Here is an 18,928-nt window from a genome sequence, read left to right on the forward strand (position 1 = left end):
TCTCTCAATGCAGGTAGATTAATATTTTCTTTTGCTATGCAGGCTGTTTCTTAAACTTTATGAAGAAAATCCTTAATATAATCAGTCAATATAATTTGGATGGATGTACATAATGTACTATTGTTTTTCATTCCTTTTTTAAGAAATAGTTTGTGAGAAATTCTATTTTTCTATGGAAGTGTTCAATGTAAAGCTGTCATTAAAATAACTGTCTAACCATTTTGACATTTTGATTTTCAGACGATAGGAAGTAGTGGTGAATCCCTCCTCCATTTAGTAAGTCGAGAAGGTCTTGAGGAAGCTGGTCTGTTTTTAACTACGCAGGGTGCCAACTGCAACGTTGTTAACACAGACGGGGAGACGCCGCTTCACGTGTCTTGTACGGTGGGCTTGCCGTCGCTAACAACGGCTTTACTTCAGGTGAGTCCTCACTGCATTTCAAGTACTTTAAGCTGAATCCTGAAACCTCTACCCATGTGAAAACCGCGTATGTCATCCTCTTCTTATATTAACCATTCTATTCAAGTTACCCCTTCTATCTAGATAGAATTTTATGGAGTAATGAGAAGTGTGACTATTTATTAGAAAAGGTTCTTTCTTGGAAGCTCTTGGAAGCATTGATAATGGGGTACCATTGTTTTTGAGAAGTGGTCTTAAGTATATTACTGTAATGTAGATATTATTCGTGATCAAAATCAAACTTCAAGGTCATCTTATTTCTATGAAATGTAGAGAGCAAAAAATACTTTTGTTGACAAGTACTAACGAGACTAGCGCACAGTGCACGGAAATCAGTCATACAGTACCCTCGCTCCACCCACGTAGTACCCACAGACTTACTAATCCATTATGTTTCATATTAGTATTCCCTATTTCTGTATATCTAAAGAAAAACCCTTTATGTATCTTTAGAAAAATAACTAATGCTATAAAAGCTGTGAAATAGGATAAAACTAGAACTTTAAGCTATAAATTGTTGGCTGTGCATGCTGAAAACACATGTATTAGTCTTACGATGGCCCAGGAAAATTTATGAATACTGAAAAATGATTGAAGGAATTTATTGGCAAATAGCTAAATACGTACATATACCAAGGCACCTCCCCCAATTCTGGGGGGCAGCCGACGTCAAACAAATGAAACAAAAAAGGGGTCATAAAAACTATTAGAATAGCGCCAACATATCCCTGCGTGTCGTAAGAGGCTACTAAAAGGGACGGGACGAGGGGGCTGGGAACCCCCTCTCCTGTATGATAATCCTGTGAGACATCAAATAGCTAAATACTGAACGTAAATGTCAGAGCCGCAAATTTTGAGCTACAACTGTATCAAACATCTAATTATGAGAACTTGGTTCAAGGACCAATTAGCAGAAGCCTATTTTCTTTTCATTCCAAGAGTGCAGTGTGGTTACATAACAAAAATATACACTAGGAAACTTTCTTGGTGTAGTAACTACTATATGTAGTTACATAGCTTTGCCATTTTATATGTATGAACTTTTTCATTTAAAAAACTAACGTTTTCCCTGTTTTGAAGGTATTTAGTAGATCCTCGACTTACAAACATTTCCCTGGTTTGAAGGTATTTAGTAGATCCTCGACTTACAAACACTTCCCTGTTTTGAAGGTATTTAGTAGATCCTCGACTTACAAACATTTCCCTGGTTTGAAGGTATTTAGTAGATCCCCGACTTACAAACACTTCCCTGTTTTGAAGGTATTTAGTAGATCCTCGACTTACAAACATTTTCCTGGTTTGAAGGCATTTAGTAGATCCTCGACTTACAAACACTTCCCTGTTTTGAAGGTATTTAGTAGATCCTCGACTTACAAACATTTCCCTGGTTTGAAGACATTTTGTAGATCCTCGACTTACAAACACTTCCCTGTTTTGAAGGTATTTAGTAGATCCTCGACTTACAAACATTTCCCTGTTTTGAAGGTATTTAGTAGATCCTCGACTTACAAACACTTCCCTGTTTTGAAGGTATTTAGTAGATCTTCGACTTACAAACATCTCCCTGTTTTGAAGGTATTTAGTAGATCCTCGACTTACAAACACTTCCCTGTTTTGAAGGTATTTAGTAGATCCTTGACTTACAAACATTCCCCTGGTTTGAAGGTATTTAGTAGATCCTCGACTTACAAACACTCCCCTGGTTTGAAGGTATTTAATAGATCCTCGACTTACAAACACTTCCCTGTTTTGAAGGCCTCGACTTACAAACATCCCCCTGTTTTTGAAGGTATTTAGTAGATCCTCGACTTACAAACACTTCCCTGTTTTGAAGGTATTTAGTAGATCCTTGACTTACAAACATTTCCCTGTTTTGAAGGTATTTAGTAGATCCTCGACTTACAAACACTTCCCTGTTTTGAAGGTATTTAGTAGATCCTTGACTTACAAACATTTCCCTGTTTTGAAGGTATTTAGTAGATCCTCGACTTACAAACACTTCCCTGTTTTGAAGGTATTTAGTAGATCCTTGACTTACAAACATTCCCCTGGTTTGAAGGTATTTAGTAGATCCTCGACTTACAAACACTCCCCTGGTTTGAAGGTATTTAGTAGATCCTCGACTTACAAACATTTCCCTGTTTTTAAGGCATTTAGTAGATCCTCGACTTACAAACACTTCCCTGTTTTGAAGGCCTCGACTTACAAACATCCCCCTGTTTTTGAAGGTATTTAGTAGATCCTCGACTTACAAACACTCCCCTGTTTTGAGGGTATTTAGTAGATCCTCAACTTACAAACATTCAACTTGCAAATATTTGGAGATACAAATGCAAATCCAACTGAAATTATGATACAGTATTATATCAAAATTTTGTGTTCTGTAATATGATAAAGACATACTGTAAAAAAACAGTCATTTAACCCTTTGTCCCCCAGGCTATTTGGAACTTTCCAACCCTTAACCCCCGGGCGTTTTATTTTTGTCAAGCACATTTTGCAATATATATTTTTTAAATTGCTCTAACAGCCTTAATTTTCGTCATAGAGCGGTCAGGTTGGTCTCATTCTTTTGAAAATGCCTGAAATTTCTCATAAAGTTATAAAAAATATGCAAAAAAAAAAAAATGTAAATAGCAGTTTTTTGCAAGGACGTACCAGTACATCCATGGGGGTAAAGGGATGAGTTTTGTGAAACGTACCAGTACGTCCATTGGGGGTAAAAGGGCTAACACAATAAGCAAAATGACATTTACAATAACGCGATATTTATTTCATATGTGTTGACTTGTAGCTAGAAATCATAGGTATCAGAGTTAGGTTAGGCCTACCCTAGGCCAAAACTTAACAAAACTTGACTTACAAACAGCTTCTTGGAACCTATTAAGTTTGTAAGTTTGAGGACATTCTATGCATCATAAATTTGAGTTTCTGTTATACAGTTATGGGCTTCTCCATCATGAGGCTCAATACTACACAGTACTGTAGAAGTTTTATTCCAGCTGTGATCAAGTTGTGGAATGATCTTCCTAATTGGGTAGTTGAATCAGTAGAACTTCAAAAGTTCAAACTTGCAGCAAGTGTTTCTATGTTGAAGAGGCTGACATAAACCTTTTTATAGTTTATATATGAAATATCTGTTTTGGTGTTACTGTTTTTAAAATATTTTATAAATTGTTAATTATTTCTCATATCTTTTATTTATTTCATTTCCTCATAGGGCTATTTTTCCGTGTTGGAGCCCTTAGGCTTAGAGCATCTTGCGTTTCCAACTAGGGTTGTAGCTTAGCTAATAATAATAATAATAATAATAATAATAATAATAATAATATTCCTTCATCCTCTTGTTCATAGTTTCATTACTGTATTCCTGTTTACAGATTGGAGCTAATCCCAACCTTCAAACTTACTCATCATCTCCTATTAACACTCCCTCCAGTAACTCACTTGATCCTTTTGCCGAGAATGAATCGGAAGCTCCCCAAACCTCCATGTCAACCTACAGGGAAACTCCTTTACACCGAGCAATCAGGAATAAAAATGAGGAGGACATTCGGGCTATTTTAGATCATAAAGGTAAAAGTCGTTGCTTCGTTTTCTCTGTCAGTTTCTAGAATGGTATATAAAATAGTAATTTGTTCCAACACGAATACTTACCTCGAACTACTTTCTTAGGAGGTCACTGGTGATCTCTCTCTGCTCTAAGTAGCCTTACCCCCGGCATCAAGGAATGTGCCCCGAGGGTAGGATTAAGGTAGGTCGCTAGCATGCTGGGTCAGCATCGTCATTAAGTTCTCTGGTCGCGAGGCGTTAACAACCCTCGCTCTCGTATCTCTGTCGATCCTTTGTGTGCGTTCTGTGTTCCACGTGTTCCCAGCGTGGCAACTTGCGTTTTTCCAGTGGGCTTTCCCAAGTGTTCCTGTGCGTTCACTTTTCAACCGTGTGCTTACCCAGTGTTTTAATTGATTTCCTTAAGTGCTTGTGTCGTGCGTTGTGTGCGTTATGGAGCAGATTCGCCGTTGTCCTGGGCCTAGAGCTGGGAAATCGTGTGGAGCGTTTCTCTCCAAGCCCGAAGTAGATCCTCACTCCCTTTGTTCCTCCTGTAGGGGTAAAGTTTGCTCGTCAGCAGACACGTGCCCCGAGTGCGTAGACTGGAGCGATATACAGTGGGTACGTTACGGTACCAAGAAGAGGAAATCAGCGAAACGTTCCCCCAGGAAAATTAGTGTTTCCTCGCCGATACCGTCACCCAGTGAGCGGTCCGACGGGGTCTCGGTTTCGCCATCCCCTACACAAAGTAGGGGACGAGGTAAGTCTAGTGTGGTGGATGAGCAAGGCGTCCTATCCCAGGAGCCCAGTGTTAGTGCAGTGCCAATAGCTGGCCCCTCTAGGGCTAGTGAAGGACCCAGTAGTGCGTCCGGAGAGTCGGCCCTTGTGCTCGGGGGGCACGCTTTCTCCGATGACCCCTTGTGGGGTAGTAACGCAGTCTCAGTGTCACCGCCGCCCTCGTGGGCCTGTGCTTCTGGCTCCTCTTTAGGGGGAGATAACCAGAGTAAAGTTCGACCCGCAGGTCACGATGCCTACGGTTGGAGGCTCCCGAAGACGCCGGGTAGGTCACCCCTGAGGATGGATGTAGCCCTGGATCCCTGGCTCCCGGGCATGGAACGGTTTGAGTCGTTCCCAACCATCCCCACGGAAGTTCCCGATGACTTCCTCCAGCCCTCGACCTCTGGCATTCAACGCCCGAAGAAGTCCCCCGCAGTCCCCGCTACCAGCCGACACGTGGTGAGCACAGTGTCGTCTGGCTCATCGGACATCTATTCCTCGTCAGAGGAAGAGGTCAGGGTGAAACACCGCCGTCGAAGGGAGCGGTCCAGGACCGAGCGTTCCCGGTCGAGGTCGCACTCAAGTTATAGCAGGAAGCGCTCCCGCTCCCCGAGCCGTAAGTATAGGAGAAGTGTATCTCCCGGGGGCGCCTGGATCTACGTATCGTCGCGGGAATCGAAGGTGCTTCGTTCCCCGGACCACCAGTCCAGTGAGCGGTCCCCAAGGCGCCCGCCCTCCAAGCACGGCCTTGACCCTTGCGACCTGGCTCGCAGGAAAGACCTCTCAATTAAGCATAAGTCCTCGAGGCCTCCGGTTCACCCCGCCCAGCGGGGGGAAACGCGCTTCTTACCAGGCAGCCAGGCCGAACCAGCCCAGCTGGTGCGGCCTTCAGGTCGGAAGGAACGGTTCCCGCTGTCGGATCAGCCCCCGGGAACCGCGCCCTCAGCACCCAGAGCCTTCGTGCGTACAAGAGTCCCTGCTGAACCAGCGGTGCCTACGCTATCCCGAGCCCCTGGTGCGGTCTTACCCGCAGATGAGGTCCAGTACCTCGGCAGGACGGCGCCCCTGGCCCCGAGGGCTAGGCGTCCAGTCGGCGTGCCCGGTAAACCGGCTCCCCCGCCCCAGGCCGAGACCTCGGCTGACGGGGGGGAGGGCTCCCTGACGGAAGACTCCGCCTATAGGAGAGTGGTTAGCCTGATCAGAAGGCACCACGAAATAGCGGAACCTGCAGCTACAGATGGAGATTCCTGGAGGTCGAGCCTACTGAGAATTATGCAAACTCCCTCCCAACCTAAGTCGTCCTTGGCACTCCCTCTGGCCCGAGACCTAGTCCTAGGGCAGGAGTACATTGACAAAGTGGTGGCCAGCAATGTCGAGGCTCCCAAGACCCAGAGTGCCTCTAAATTACTCCAGGGCCTCAAAAACCAAGGGAAGGTCTATGTGCCCGAAGGACGTCGCCCAGGTCCTTGTAAAGTGGAGACGGCCGTGGACTTTCTGAGCCAAGGCGTCTCTGACGACAGAGCCTCTTCGGCCCCAGTCTGTTTCTCACCAGCAGAGGCCTCCATGATGGAGGAGATGTCGCGAGACTTGGTTAACGTCTCCTCTTGGCTAGACTGGTGGGCTTCCACGTTGGTGGGTGTTCAAGCCTCCTACGACCCCGAGGACCCTGACCAGCAAGGCCTAATGAGGGACCTCATTACCTCCGGGGGTAAAACCCTCAAGTTCTTAACGTATCAGTCTCTCGCCCTTACAGCCAACTGGGTTCTCCGTAAAAGAGACACTGTTCTTACGAAAGTGTCTCGGGAGGTTCCGGACAGGGAGGCGCGAGCAATTCGCAGCCTCCCCCTGTGGGGAGAGTCTCTGTTTCCTCTGAAAGAGCTAGAGGCCTTAATGGAAAAGGTCTCGAAAAAGAAGGAGGCCAACGTCACCAGACCGGCAACTTCAAGGAGACCTCCATACAAGAGGTCCGTCTCGGACAGCGCCGCGACGCCCCAAGCCTCTTCCAGCACTACGAGGAGAGAGGCCCCCTCTTCCTCCTGGTCCTCAACTCCGCAACCCTCCCGCAGGGGAGCTGCAGCGCCCTCAAGCTCCTTCAGGTCGGGTTACTCCGCTTCTAGGAGAGGCAGATCAGGCCGCCCCTCTAGAAGAAGGTAGAGTGGGAGGCCCCCTATCCCCGCCCAAGCTTCGGGTTGGGGGATGCCTCAGACAACATTGGCAAGCATGGAAGGCTCAAGGGGCAGAGCCTTGGACAGTGTCCGTCCTAAAGGAGGGCTACAGACTCCCGTTTCTGACGAATCCACCCCCTCTTATTCCGGCCAACCGGACGGAATGGCTAGCTCCCAAAGATCCGTTGAAGAGGACCGCCCTTCTAGAGGAGGTATCCTCCATGTTAGAAAAGGGCGCCATGGAAGAAGTTCCTCTCCCAGGGCCAGGTTTCTACAGTCGCCTGTTCCTGGTAGAGAAAGCGACGGGGGGGTGGAGACCGGTTATAGATCTGTCAGCTCTCAACAAGTTCGTCAAGAAGACGGACTTCAAGATGGACACGCCAAAGTCAGTCCTGCTGTCCTTGAGGGAGAAAGATTTTATGATGACCGTCGACCTCAAGGACGCATACTTCCAAATTCCGATCCACCCCTCGAGTCGGAAGTTCCTCCGGTTGAAATGGGGTTCCCAGATCCTGCAATTCAGGACTCTTTGCTTCGGTCTGTCAACAGCTCCCCAGGTATTCACGAGAGTCTTCACGACTGTCTCAGTGTGGGCTCACGAACGTGGCATCCGCCTTATCAGATACCTGGACGACTGGTTGCTCCTTTCCGCCTCAAAGGCCCTCTTGGAAGAACAAGGGAGAAGTCTCCTTCAGTTTTGCAGAGATCTGGGGATTGTCATCAACCCAAAGAAGTCAAATCTATCCCCGTCCACCAGGATGAACTACTTGGGGATGACATTGGACACCATTCAAGGAAAAGTTTTCCCTTCGGAGGACAGGATAAAGAACCTCAGGCACATCATCCAGCCATTCCTATCAGAACAACCCAGGAGAGCGAAAGACTGGCAGAGGCTGATAGGCCACCTGGTCTCATTGGAGAAACTAGTTCCCCAAGGGAGAATAAAGCTCAGATCCATTCAATGGAATCTCAAGAGCCTCTGGTGCCAGACGGACTCACAACAAGTGCTAATTCGAGTCCTTCCAGACACAAGACCCTCCCTGGAATGGTGGCACTGCCAGTCGAACTCCCTCAAGGGGATGCCCTTCGGGACCAGCCCTCCAGAATTACTCCTGTTCACAGACGCCTCCAACCAAGGATGGGGAGCCCACCTCCTCGACGGGACGGCACGAGGTACCTGGTTGGAAGGGGAAAAGCAACTCCACATCAATGTCCTGGAGTTGAAAGCAGTCCAGGAGGCGTGCTTACACTTCGCAAGTCTGCTAAAGGGAAACACCGTGGCGTTGATGTGCGACAACGCCACAGTAGTAGCATACATAAAGAAGCAGGGGGGCTTGAAATCGAGGGAGTTGTGCGATCTCACCATAGAGATTCTGAATTGGGCAGAGGAAAATCACGTGGTGTTATTAGCAAGGTTCATTCCCGGGAAGAAAAACGTTCTGGCCGACGGCCTCAGCAGAATGGGCCAGATAGTAGGGACAGAGTGGTCCCTCCTCCCAGAAGTAGCCAGGCTCGTCATTCAGCGTTGGGGTTCCCCGGTGATGGACCTCTTTGCAACGAAACTCAACGCCCAACTCCCAGTCTATTGCTCCCCTGTACCAGACCCGAAAGCAGCCTTGGAAGACGCCTTTCAGCACAAGTGGGACAATTTGGATGTGTACGCTTTTCCCCCCTTCACGTTGATAAGACAAGTGCTCAACAGAGTAAGGGCCGCCCGAAACCTAAAGATGACTTTGGTAGCGCCTTGGTGGCCGGAGAGGGAGTGGTTCGCAGACCTAAAAGACCTAACGAGTCACCCGCCGTGGCCTCTACCCGCCAGGTCAGACCTTCTGCACCAGCCTCACTTTCTCAAGCTCCACGACAACCCACTCTCCCTTCGTCTTCACGCCTGGAGACTATCCAGCGGCTCCTGAAGAAGGAAGGTTATTCTCCCTCCACGGCTAAGAGAATGTCGCTATACCTGAGAAAGTCGTCAACTGCGATATACCAGGCAAAATGGGCCTCCTTCACGAAGTGGTGCTCTGAGAGGCACATTAGACCTCTTAAGGCCTCTGTCCCAGACATAGCAGATTTTCTGGTGTTTCTCAGGGACAAAGTAGGGATGTCAATCCCAGCCATAAAAGGAGTTCGGGCTGCCTTAGGCCAAGTCTTCCTCCTAAAGGGCATCGACCTGGGGGCCTCGAGACACATAGCGATGCTTGTCAAAAGCTTCGAGCAGTCTTGCCCCCCTCAGGCGAGGAGGGTGCCCCAGTGGGACTTAGCCAAGGTCCTGAAGATGCTGTGTCGTCCCCCCTTTGAACCCTTGAAGGATATCGTAGACAAAGATCTCACCCTCAAGGCCGTCTTCTTGCTGGCCTTGGCATCCGCTAAGAGAGTGGGAGAGATCCATGGTCTGTCATACGACGTCTCTCACTCAAAGGGGTGGAAAGAAGTATCCTTCAAGTTCGTGCCTTCTTTTGTGGCCAAGACTCAGAACCCAGCAGTCTGGGACCCGAGGTTTGAAGGTTTCTCAATCCCTGCCATCCCTAAGACAGGTAATGCAGAAGACTTAAAATTGTGCCCAGTGCGAACAAATAGAAAATACCTGGAGAGGACAGCGCATCTCCGACCAGGCATCAAGAGCCTCTTCGTTTCCACAGGTATTAATAAGAAACAAGTTTCCAAAAACACCATCTCCTTCTGGTTGAGACAGGTTATCGCCAGAACCTACAAGGAGGCTGGCATGGCAGTGCCAGGCACTCCCAGACCTCATGACATCAGGGGCCTGAGCACCTCCTTAGCCTTTGAGAAAAACATGACAGTAGGGCAAATTCTGCGAGCAGGTACTTGGTCGAACCAGTCAACCTTTACTGCCCACTACCTCAAGGACTACTCAAGAAAATCCTTGGACGGGTTCTCCATTGGAACAGTCATCTCCGCCCTCCAAGCGGTGTAACGGTAAAACCCCAGGCGCATTCAAGACTAGCAACCGGTAGGCACAAGTGCGGTTTCCTACCTCCTACCCAGTTGCTTACTTGCCTCTTCGGGGAGTACCGTCTGTTCCCAGAAAATAACACATTCTTCACGACTACGCGTCGAGAAGGAACGTCAAAAGAAGTTTTTCAAAGGGTGAGTACTTAGACACTAACGTGAATTTTTGTGTAGTTACCCTCGCTTCCGCTCTCTAGTAGGTCCCGTTATCCAGAGGCCTGTTGGCCTCCACGGCCGGGTCAGTGGGTCAGAATAGCACTCCCTCCTCCTAAAGTGTAAGTCTCCTAAGAAAGTAGTTCGAGGTAAGTATTCGTGTTGGAACAAATCAAAAATTTTAAGTAATTTTTATTTTTCCTAACATACTTACCGAGAACTACTTTCGGGTAATGGCCCTCCCTTCCTTCCCCGAGTGCCTCTCTTCCCTTGCTAGCATTATGCTAATTCAATAGAACTTAATGACGATGCTGACCCAGCATGCTAGCGACCTACCTTAATCCTACCCTCGGGGCACATTCCTTGATGCCGGGGGTAAGGCTACTTAGAGCGCGGAGTGGGGGGGTAACTACTCAAAACTCTGGTCGGCAGAGAGAGATCACCAGTGACCTCCTAAGAAAGTAGTTCTCGGTAAGTATGTTAGGAAAAATAAAAATTACTTAAAATTTTTGATTTTGTTGATAATGAGTATCTAACTTGAAATTTTAATTATTGGTGTTTTTTCATCTGTTTACTGTATACTTTAAGGCTTGATCCTTCTGACCTTCACCTATGCCCGTAATTTTATTATTTTTTTTATATTCTTTCAATGTAAATTGCAATTTTTAAGTACTTTAAACAGTGGACTGCCTAATGACTTATTTTTACATAATTTTATCCATTTATCAAATGTAATTTTTTTATTTTATACAGCAATACTGTAAACATTTTCCATGTAAAAGATTTAACTAATATTTGTTATCAGTCAAATGTAACGTCAAAGTTTAAATTAAAACCACAGTCTCTCCTTTAGAGATGTCGCATGCATATCCTTCTTTGGTCATCCCCACCAATTACAAATCTGTAGCCACTCCAATGGATGTAGAGACCGATCGTTTAGAAGGATTTGATTTCCTTTAGAATAAAGCGAGGAAAAGAGGACTAGACACCTCAACTTTGTTCAAGCCAGTAGTACTCCCCTCTAAAACACAAAATGACACCCAGTGTCTGGGTAGAGTTGCCACCTCGCACTAAAAGTTTAATTGGCTACCTTCCATCTTTGCCATAAGAATATCCATGATAAATAACTCCAGGTTTGTGTTAGGGAAAAATAAAAATTATCCTCGAATTTATCATATTCAAAGATAAGCATGGAAACGATAGATTTTAGTTTTAAAATCATGTTATGTGGACTGTTTATAAATTTATTTACTTTTTCTTCTTTTTGCAGAATATTGTGAAAGCAATGATGTGGACCCAAAGATGATTCCCGACCTAAATCTTCGTGATTCAGATGATTTGACCTCTCTTGGTTTAGCTCTTGGAACAGGGCAAATCACAGTAGCAAAACATTTGCTGGAAGCAGGTGCCGACATAAACGCAACTGACTCTAATAGACGTACTCTTCTTCACATGTCCATAGAAGTTAGGGATATTCAAGTAGCTACTTTTCTTATTAACAATGGAGCAGATGTCAATTTTAGGTAATTAAAATAATATACTTATTATTTTTATGAAACACTCCTGATGTTCATATTACTCTTCTCTCAAAGTCTGGCTTTATATTGATGTATAATATACACTAAAACTAAAGGTTTCCTGGTTTCTTTCTTTTCAGTAGGCTTGGGCCTCTTATACAGAATTGAGATAATCTGGCTGTCAAGGCCAATAATCTTTGATTAGTACGCTGCTTTATTTTTGTCTTTTCAGTCTTTTCGTTTACCCCATGTTGATGTATCAATGTATACCCCCTTATTGAGTTATTTTTGTGAATTAGGTTATAATCAATATAGGAATTGGATCCAAATTTAGCAAGTTCCTAAGCCCAAAACCATCAACAAGAAAATGCGCTGCCTTTTAAACAGAGGATATTACTCACTTAAATATTTTCTTTATGGAATTATGAATAAATATACAACTAAAAGAACAGATAATTCCTGTTAAATGAAGATGATTTCTGGTATTTTTGAGTCTAGCATTACCAATTGTTGACTGTTGTTCTATGGTGCTGCAATTATCACTAACTTTAGAGGACAGTATTACCGAAGGAATTCTGTGTACTCTTGAAGTATGAAATTGTTTGTTTGAATGATGTGAAATTACTCTAATTGTAATCTTGCTGGTGATTAGCATGACATCATAGGTCAATGGCAGTTCAATTGTTTATTTAAAGTGACTGGTAAAAGGGACTCAACTTAAAAAGTGTTTTTATATAGTTTGCAAAATTAGAGTATGAATGACCACAAATATTACTAACATCATTTAGAATAACTCTACGATTACGAAATCAACTAGTTTTATTTGTCTGTATTGTTTGATTCATAAACAAAACTTATAAGATAGCTAATCACATGCATTTATTAACTCATTCAATGTGTAATTCTCTCCTGACATCACATAAACTTCCAACCTTAGAATACCTGTAATGTTATGAATCATCTGAAATGTTTATAATACAATTTTAAACAATTTTCTCCCACAGGAATCGAGATGGACTGTCACCTCTGCAGATGTGTATCGCCGAAGGGCTTTCAGCAGTGGTGGGTCTACTTTGTGGCAAAGGAGCAGATCAGTCACATCCAAATTCACCTGAACCTCCACTCTGGCAAGCCCTTAATTCCAAACAAGAGGACATTGCTTCCATTTTAGTACAGTAAGGATCTTTGAAAAAAGTGTATTATTAGGGGCGAGTCTCTCTCTCTCTCTCTCTCTCTCTCTCTCTCTCTCTCTCTCTCTCTCTCGTGTATGTGTGTGTATATATATAAATATATATATATATACATACACACACACATATACACGCTGTATAAATACTTATATATGTATGACTTGTGTAAATGTACATCAAAGAACCTTTCACTGATGGATGTAGTGTTGGAAATAGGTGCCTACATTTTGATTAGGTTGTTTAGAGTAAAGTACTTTTGCTTGTATAGTACAGGTAATTCAGACTTAAAATGCCAACAATTTCAGATTTTTTTGTTATTTTACCCAAAGGATTATATTCTAATACCCTATTCCACTAACCTAAGGATTAATGTTATATTTCAGTTGCACCTATTATTTTTCAATATTAATCTTACCCGATAATCATGTAGCCGATAATCATGTAGCTGTCAACTCCGTTGCCCGACAGAATTCTACGGAAGGGATACGCCAGCGATCGCTATACAAGAGGGGGGTGTACTCACAAGCGCCACCTGTGGCCAGGTACTGCAGTACTTCTTGTTGACACCACCTCAATTTTTCCTCTGTCGTGCCTCCGGCTAGACCTACATGGATACGCTGTTGATTCTGGAGTTTTTTGCTCACGATTTGGTGATGTATTTGCTCTAGAGTTTAGCTTTCGCTATTCAGGAAGTTTTATCATTAGCTTAGCTAGCTTTTGGAATTAATTTGATTAATTATGGTGACGAAGAGAGTATGAACTCTCTGTCACTTTTAAATGGCCGACCCTTCCCTTAGACGGAAGTGTTGGTGTCTAAGAGAGTATAGACTCTCTTTCTTAATTTTGCTTAACAAAAGTTATAGATTTATTTTATATCTCTCCGCCTTTTATAGGCCTCTTCGATTAACTTCCATTTATTATAAACTTATTAAAATTAATTTTTATATTTGTTTATATTCGACCTTTCCTAATAGTAGGCGGTCTTTTCTTGGTACCGAAGTTAATTAACATTGAGCCCGTCATTTCGGTTTTACCTGTTAACATATTATGCTATTTTAATGTTTTTGAAAGAATTTCTTTGATAGTCTCGTACTGTTTTCAAAGTTGAACTAACGTTTTGTTTTGTCTGCAGTTGTTGACGTTCAGAACGTTCAACTTGCGCTCTATCGTTACGATAGAGAGAGAATTTTCACGGTGTCACGTTGCAGTAAGAGTAAACCGTTTCTAGCGTTTTGTTCATTCTTTCTTAGCTTAATGGTTTTAATTCTAATAAAGGAACTTTTTATTTGGGAAATCTTTCAGTTTTTTTCCTTTAACAATAATATGTTTTAACGATATATATGATTGGGCTCTTCTCTCAGGTTCTAAGTCAAGAGAGAGAGAGAGAGAGAGATAGAGACGGAGGGAGAGAGAGGAGGATAAACGTTTCGTTCAAGCGAGTAACGTTGTTATCGTTTTTGCTCTTCTCCCTAGTCTCTTTAGGGGAAGAAGGTAAACGTTTCTAGAGTTTTATTCTTGTTCTCAAGCTTTATGCGGTGAGAGATTTTAAACGTAGTTTATTTGATCTAGTGTTTAGTCTCTTTCCAGCCACTGAATTATTTATCTTTCATTAGATTTTTCTGTTACATTGTAATTCTGTTTTCGCAATTACTAACTTTTAAGGAAGGATAGAATTGCGTGTTTCAGGTACAAACCACTTAAAGTTTCGAGTTCAGTGAAATAAGTGCAAACAGAAAATCAAAAGTGATAAGTGTTAAGCGCAAAGTGTTACAGTGTTGCGTTCGAGGGTTCGTCTGTTCGTGCCAGTTGTTCGCCTAGTCTGGGACCTCTTACAAGCTCCCAAGCCCAGGGGAGAAGTAATGTCGAAGGACTTATGGGTTCAGCAGGCCTTGATCGACGAACAGACGTTTTTCCCTCCGTGGTTTCGGGTGTATCTACACACGTTGCCGACGTGATCACCCCACCCACACAAAGACGAGAGAGCCCTTTTATTCCTCGTCTGCGGAAGAGGTTTCTCGCAGAAACCATGGACCAAATCTTGCAGCTTTTAAGTGCAAGTCGGTCCCTTCCGCACAAGTCCAACTCCTAGGTGTAGCCTTTAGCCCTGGGTCAGTTCGGACTTGCTGCAGTACGACAACTGCACACCTCCCAGAGAGGCAAGGTGGTATCGCAACAGGCAGTAGCTCCGTCTGTTGCCGCACCAGCTGTTTTAGACCCTCAGTCTCAACGGACAGTAGCTCCGTTTGTTGTTGTCTTTCTTAAACTCTAGTGGTCTATACTGCAGACAATGCAGTCTCAGCTTGCGGTGTTGATGCAGGAGTTTCAGGCAGAGAAGGTTAATACACCTCCTCCTGCGAACGCTCCTCCCCCTCTGCGCAGTACAATCTGCCAGACGTATGAGGTTGAGGTTCCTCTAGCTACCTCCATGCGTGAGCTGCCGCGTTGGGAGTTGCCAGATACCAGCGCTGTGCAGCAACCTCCACTTTCCTTGAGGCTGGAGCCTCTTACCACGCAGCAACCTCCTCAACAATGGGGGCAGGAGCCTTATGCCTTACAACCTCCTCTTCCCTTGAGACAAGAGTTTCTTGCAGTAAGACCATCCTCGAGGCAGCAACCTCTTGAGGTACGACAACCTCTACCATCCTTGAGGCAGCCACCTCAGCTCTCGCAGCTGCAACCTCAACTCTCGAGGCAAGCACCTCAAGAACCTCAACTCGTGAGACAGGAGCCGCGTTCTGCGCAGCCGCCACCTCAACTCTCGCAGCTCACACCTCAAGAACCTCAACTCGTGAGTCAAGAGCCTCTCTCTGCGCAGCCACCTCAACCCTTGAGGCAAGCGCAACTCTTGAGGCAGGAACCTCATGCTATGAGTCAGCCACCTCAACGCATGCATCTGCCACTTTCTCCTCAGCTTGAGCCTCTTCCCATTCAACTTTGAAATAACAAATGGCAATAATAACACCTCATTACTTTCATAACTTGCATTTGTAAAACATATACATGTATGCCTACACAAACATTATGATAATGGAGGTTATTCGTATTACTTAAAAAAAAAAAAAAAAAAAAAAAATATATATGTATTCCTTGCAATATACTTTTAACAAAATCGCAAAAATATGGCAAAAATATCTTCAAAACAAAAATGAATCATGAGTTATGAATGTAATGTAAATATTATGTTGATATTAAAACCCCATGCAAGCATGCATGAAGTAATGCAGTGTTGCCAACAGGGCGAGTTTCCCTTTCCTGAGGTGAAGTAGATTATAGTACGTATATTTAGTGCAGCTTAATTCTACGATTATCATGCCGGCTATCAAATTTATCAACAAAACAGTCTAAATCAATTCCCTCGGCACGTGCACTTTCAATGGACAGTAATGCGATATTACTCAATCTAGCACTGGTCATGGAATTTCTGAGAAATGTTACACGCCATGCAACATGCTCTGCTTACCTTACAGCATGCTCTACATACAGCATGCTCTGCATACAGCATGCTCTGCATACAGCATGCTGTGCATACCTTACCGCATGCTTCTCAGTCACACATCTTTGGTTGTTGCCAACTCACTAGACTGTCAAGCAGTTTCATAACGTTGCCTTCTAGTCTGCTGCTTTTGCACCAGTGAAACCCTCACTGAGAGAACTTAGCTTTTCTCGGATATGGTCCCTGTAGATGAGAAAGTGCTTTTCTCCCTCCTTCTGATATTCCCTTGAGGACTCTGTCATTTGGAGAGGAGCCTTTAGCTGCGTAGCCTCCTATGGACTTTTATTTAAGCATAACATGCTTCCAGGGAAGGTAATGGTTCCACTTCAGTCGCTAACCCCGTCTGTTACCACACCTGCTCCCATAGACCTTGAGCTGTGTTGCAAGACATGCAGTCCAAGCTTAGTCCTTGTTAGAGGATTTTTTGTTTACGGAGTCAGTGTGTCACTGGGAAGACGTTCAACAACCAGCAGAAGTGACTTGTTGTGACGCAGTGCGGCAACCTCAGCAACCCGATAAGGAGTTGTCTGTACGACCCAGACAGTCTAGACAGCTTCGGGTTGTCACTGTACTTCCTCGCTTCCCCATGGTTGACAGTTCACAGACTGTGCAGCAGTACCATGATCTTGTGTCCGGCTCCGTCAGACGACTGGCTTTTAAGAGCTCCCACAAGTCGTCGCTGTCTGGAGATTCTCAGATGGACTATGGATCTGACCAAGGAACTGGGCCTCCTGGTCAATTTTGAGGAGTCCCAGCTCGTCCCATCCCAGACCATTGTCTACCTGGGTATGGATCTTCAGAGTCGAGCTTTTCGGGCTTTTCCGTCGGCCCCAAGGATCTTCCAAGCCCTAGAATGCATCCAGAGCATGCTGAGAAGGAACCGATGCTCAGTCAGGTAGTGGATGAGTCTAACAGGGACACTTTCATCGCTGGCCCTGTTCATCATGTTAGGGAGACTCCACCTCCGCCCCCTTCAGTATCATCTAGCTGCTCACTGGATAAAGGACATGACGCTAGAGACGGTCTCAGTTCCTGTTTCCGAAGAGAGGAGGTCTTCTCTCGCGTGGTGTAAGAACAGCTTTCTTCTCAAGGAAGTCTACCTTTGGCTGTTCAGAAACCCGACCGCCGTCTCCTCTCGGACGCATCAGACACGGGCTGGGGTGCGACTTTGGACGGACAGGAATGCTCGGGAACATGGAATCAGGAGCAAAGGACACTTCACATCAATTGCAAGGAGTTGTTGGCGGTTCTTCTGGCCTTGATAAACTTCAAGTCCCTCCAGCTTAACAAGGTGGTGGAGGTGGACTCTGACAACACCACAGCCCTGGCTTACATCTCCAAGCAGGGAGGGACTCTTTCGTGGAAGTTGTTCTAGATCGCAAGGGACCTCCTCATCTGGTCAAAAGATTGAAAGCTCACGCTGGTAACGAGGTTCATTCAGGGCGGTATGAATGTCATGGCAGATCGCCTCAGCCGGAAGGGTCAGGTCATCCCCACAGAGTGGACCCTTCACAAGAATGTTTGCAGCAGACTTTGGGCCCTGTGGGGTCAGCCAACCATAGATCTGTTCGCTACCTCGATAACCTAGAGACTCCTGTTGTATTGTTCTCCGATTCCAGACCCAGCAGCAGTTCACGTGGATGCTTTTCTGCTGGATTGGTCCCATCTCGACCTGTATGCATTCCCGCCGTTCAAGATTGTCAACAGGGTACTTCAGAAGTTCTCCTCTCGCAAAGGGACACGGCTGACGTTGGTTGGCTCCGCTCTGGCCCGCGAGAGAATGGTTCATAGAGGTACTGCAATGGCTGGTCGACATTCCCAGGACTCTTCCTCTAGGAGTGAACCTTCTACGTCAACCTCACGTAAAGAAGGTATACCCAAACCTCCACGCTCTTCGTCTGACTGCCTTCAGACTTTCGAAAGACTCTCAAGAGCTAGGGGCTTTTCGAAGGAGGCAGCCAGAGCGATTGCCAGAGCAAGGAGAACATCCACTCTCAGAGTCTATCAGTCTCAAGGGGAAGTCTTCCGAAGCTGGTACAAGACCAATGCAGTTTCCTCAACCAGTACCACTGTAACCCAGATTGCTGACTTCCTGTTACATCTAAGGAAAGTAAGATCCCTTTCAGCTCCTACGATCAAGGGTTACAGAAGTATGTTGGCAGCGGTTTTCCGCCACAGAGGCTTGGATCTTTCCACCAACAAAGATCTACAGGACCTCCCTAGGTCTTTTGAGACCTCAAAGGAACGTCGGTTGTCCACTCCAGGCTGGAATCTAGACGTGGTCCTAAGGTTCCTTATGTCATCAAGTTTTGAACCTCTCCAATCAGCCTCTTTTTAGGACCTCACATTAAAAACTCTTTTCCTCGTGTGCTTGACAACAGCTAAAAGAGTAAGTGAGATCCACGCCTTCAGCAGGATCATAGTTTTCACATCTGAAACGGCTACATGTTCCTTGCAGCTCGGTTTTTGCTAAACGAGCTTCCTTCACGTCCTTGGCCTAAGTCGTTCGAGATCCCAAGCCTGTCCAACTTGGTGGGGAATGAACTGGAGAGAGTACTTTGCCCAGTTAGAGCTCTTAGGTACTATCTAAAAAGGTCTTAACCTTTACGAGGACAATCAGAAGCCTTATGGTGTGCTATCAAGAAGCCTTCTTTT

The 18,928-nt window shown here is 45.1% G+C and overlaps 1 protein-coding gene across 1 annotated transcript in view; it reads left to right on the top strand.

The window, feature by feature from the left end:
* The window catches only part of LOC137657586 (rabankyrin-5), a 215,492-nt gene that overhangs the window by 141,480 nt on the left and 55,084 nt on the right, over positions 1-18,928 (top strand). Inside the window, exons 10-13 of the mRNA XM_068391935.1 lie at positions 241-420; positions 3,840-4,035; positions 11,344-11,596; positions 12,595-12,765. Of these exons, the coding sequence (XP_068248036.1) occupies positions 241-420; positions 3,840-4,035; positions 11,344-11,596; positions 12,595-12,765 (800 nt within the window). The remainder of the gene's footprint in view (positions 1-240; positions 421-3,839; positions 4,036-11,343; positions 11,597-12,594; positions 12,766-18,928) is intronic.

This window comes from Palaemon carinicauda, chromosome 18 (genome assembly GCF_036898095.1).
Source record: "Palaemon carinicauda isolate YSFRI2023 chromosome 18, ASM3689809v2, whole genome shotgun sequence".
Classification (NCBI taxonomy): Eukaryota; Metazoa; Arthropoda; class Malacostraca; order Decapoda; family Palaemonidae; genus Palaemon; species Palaemon carinicauda.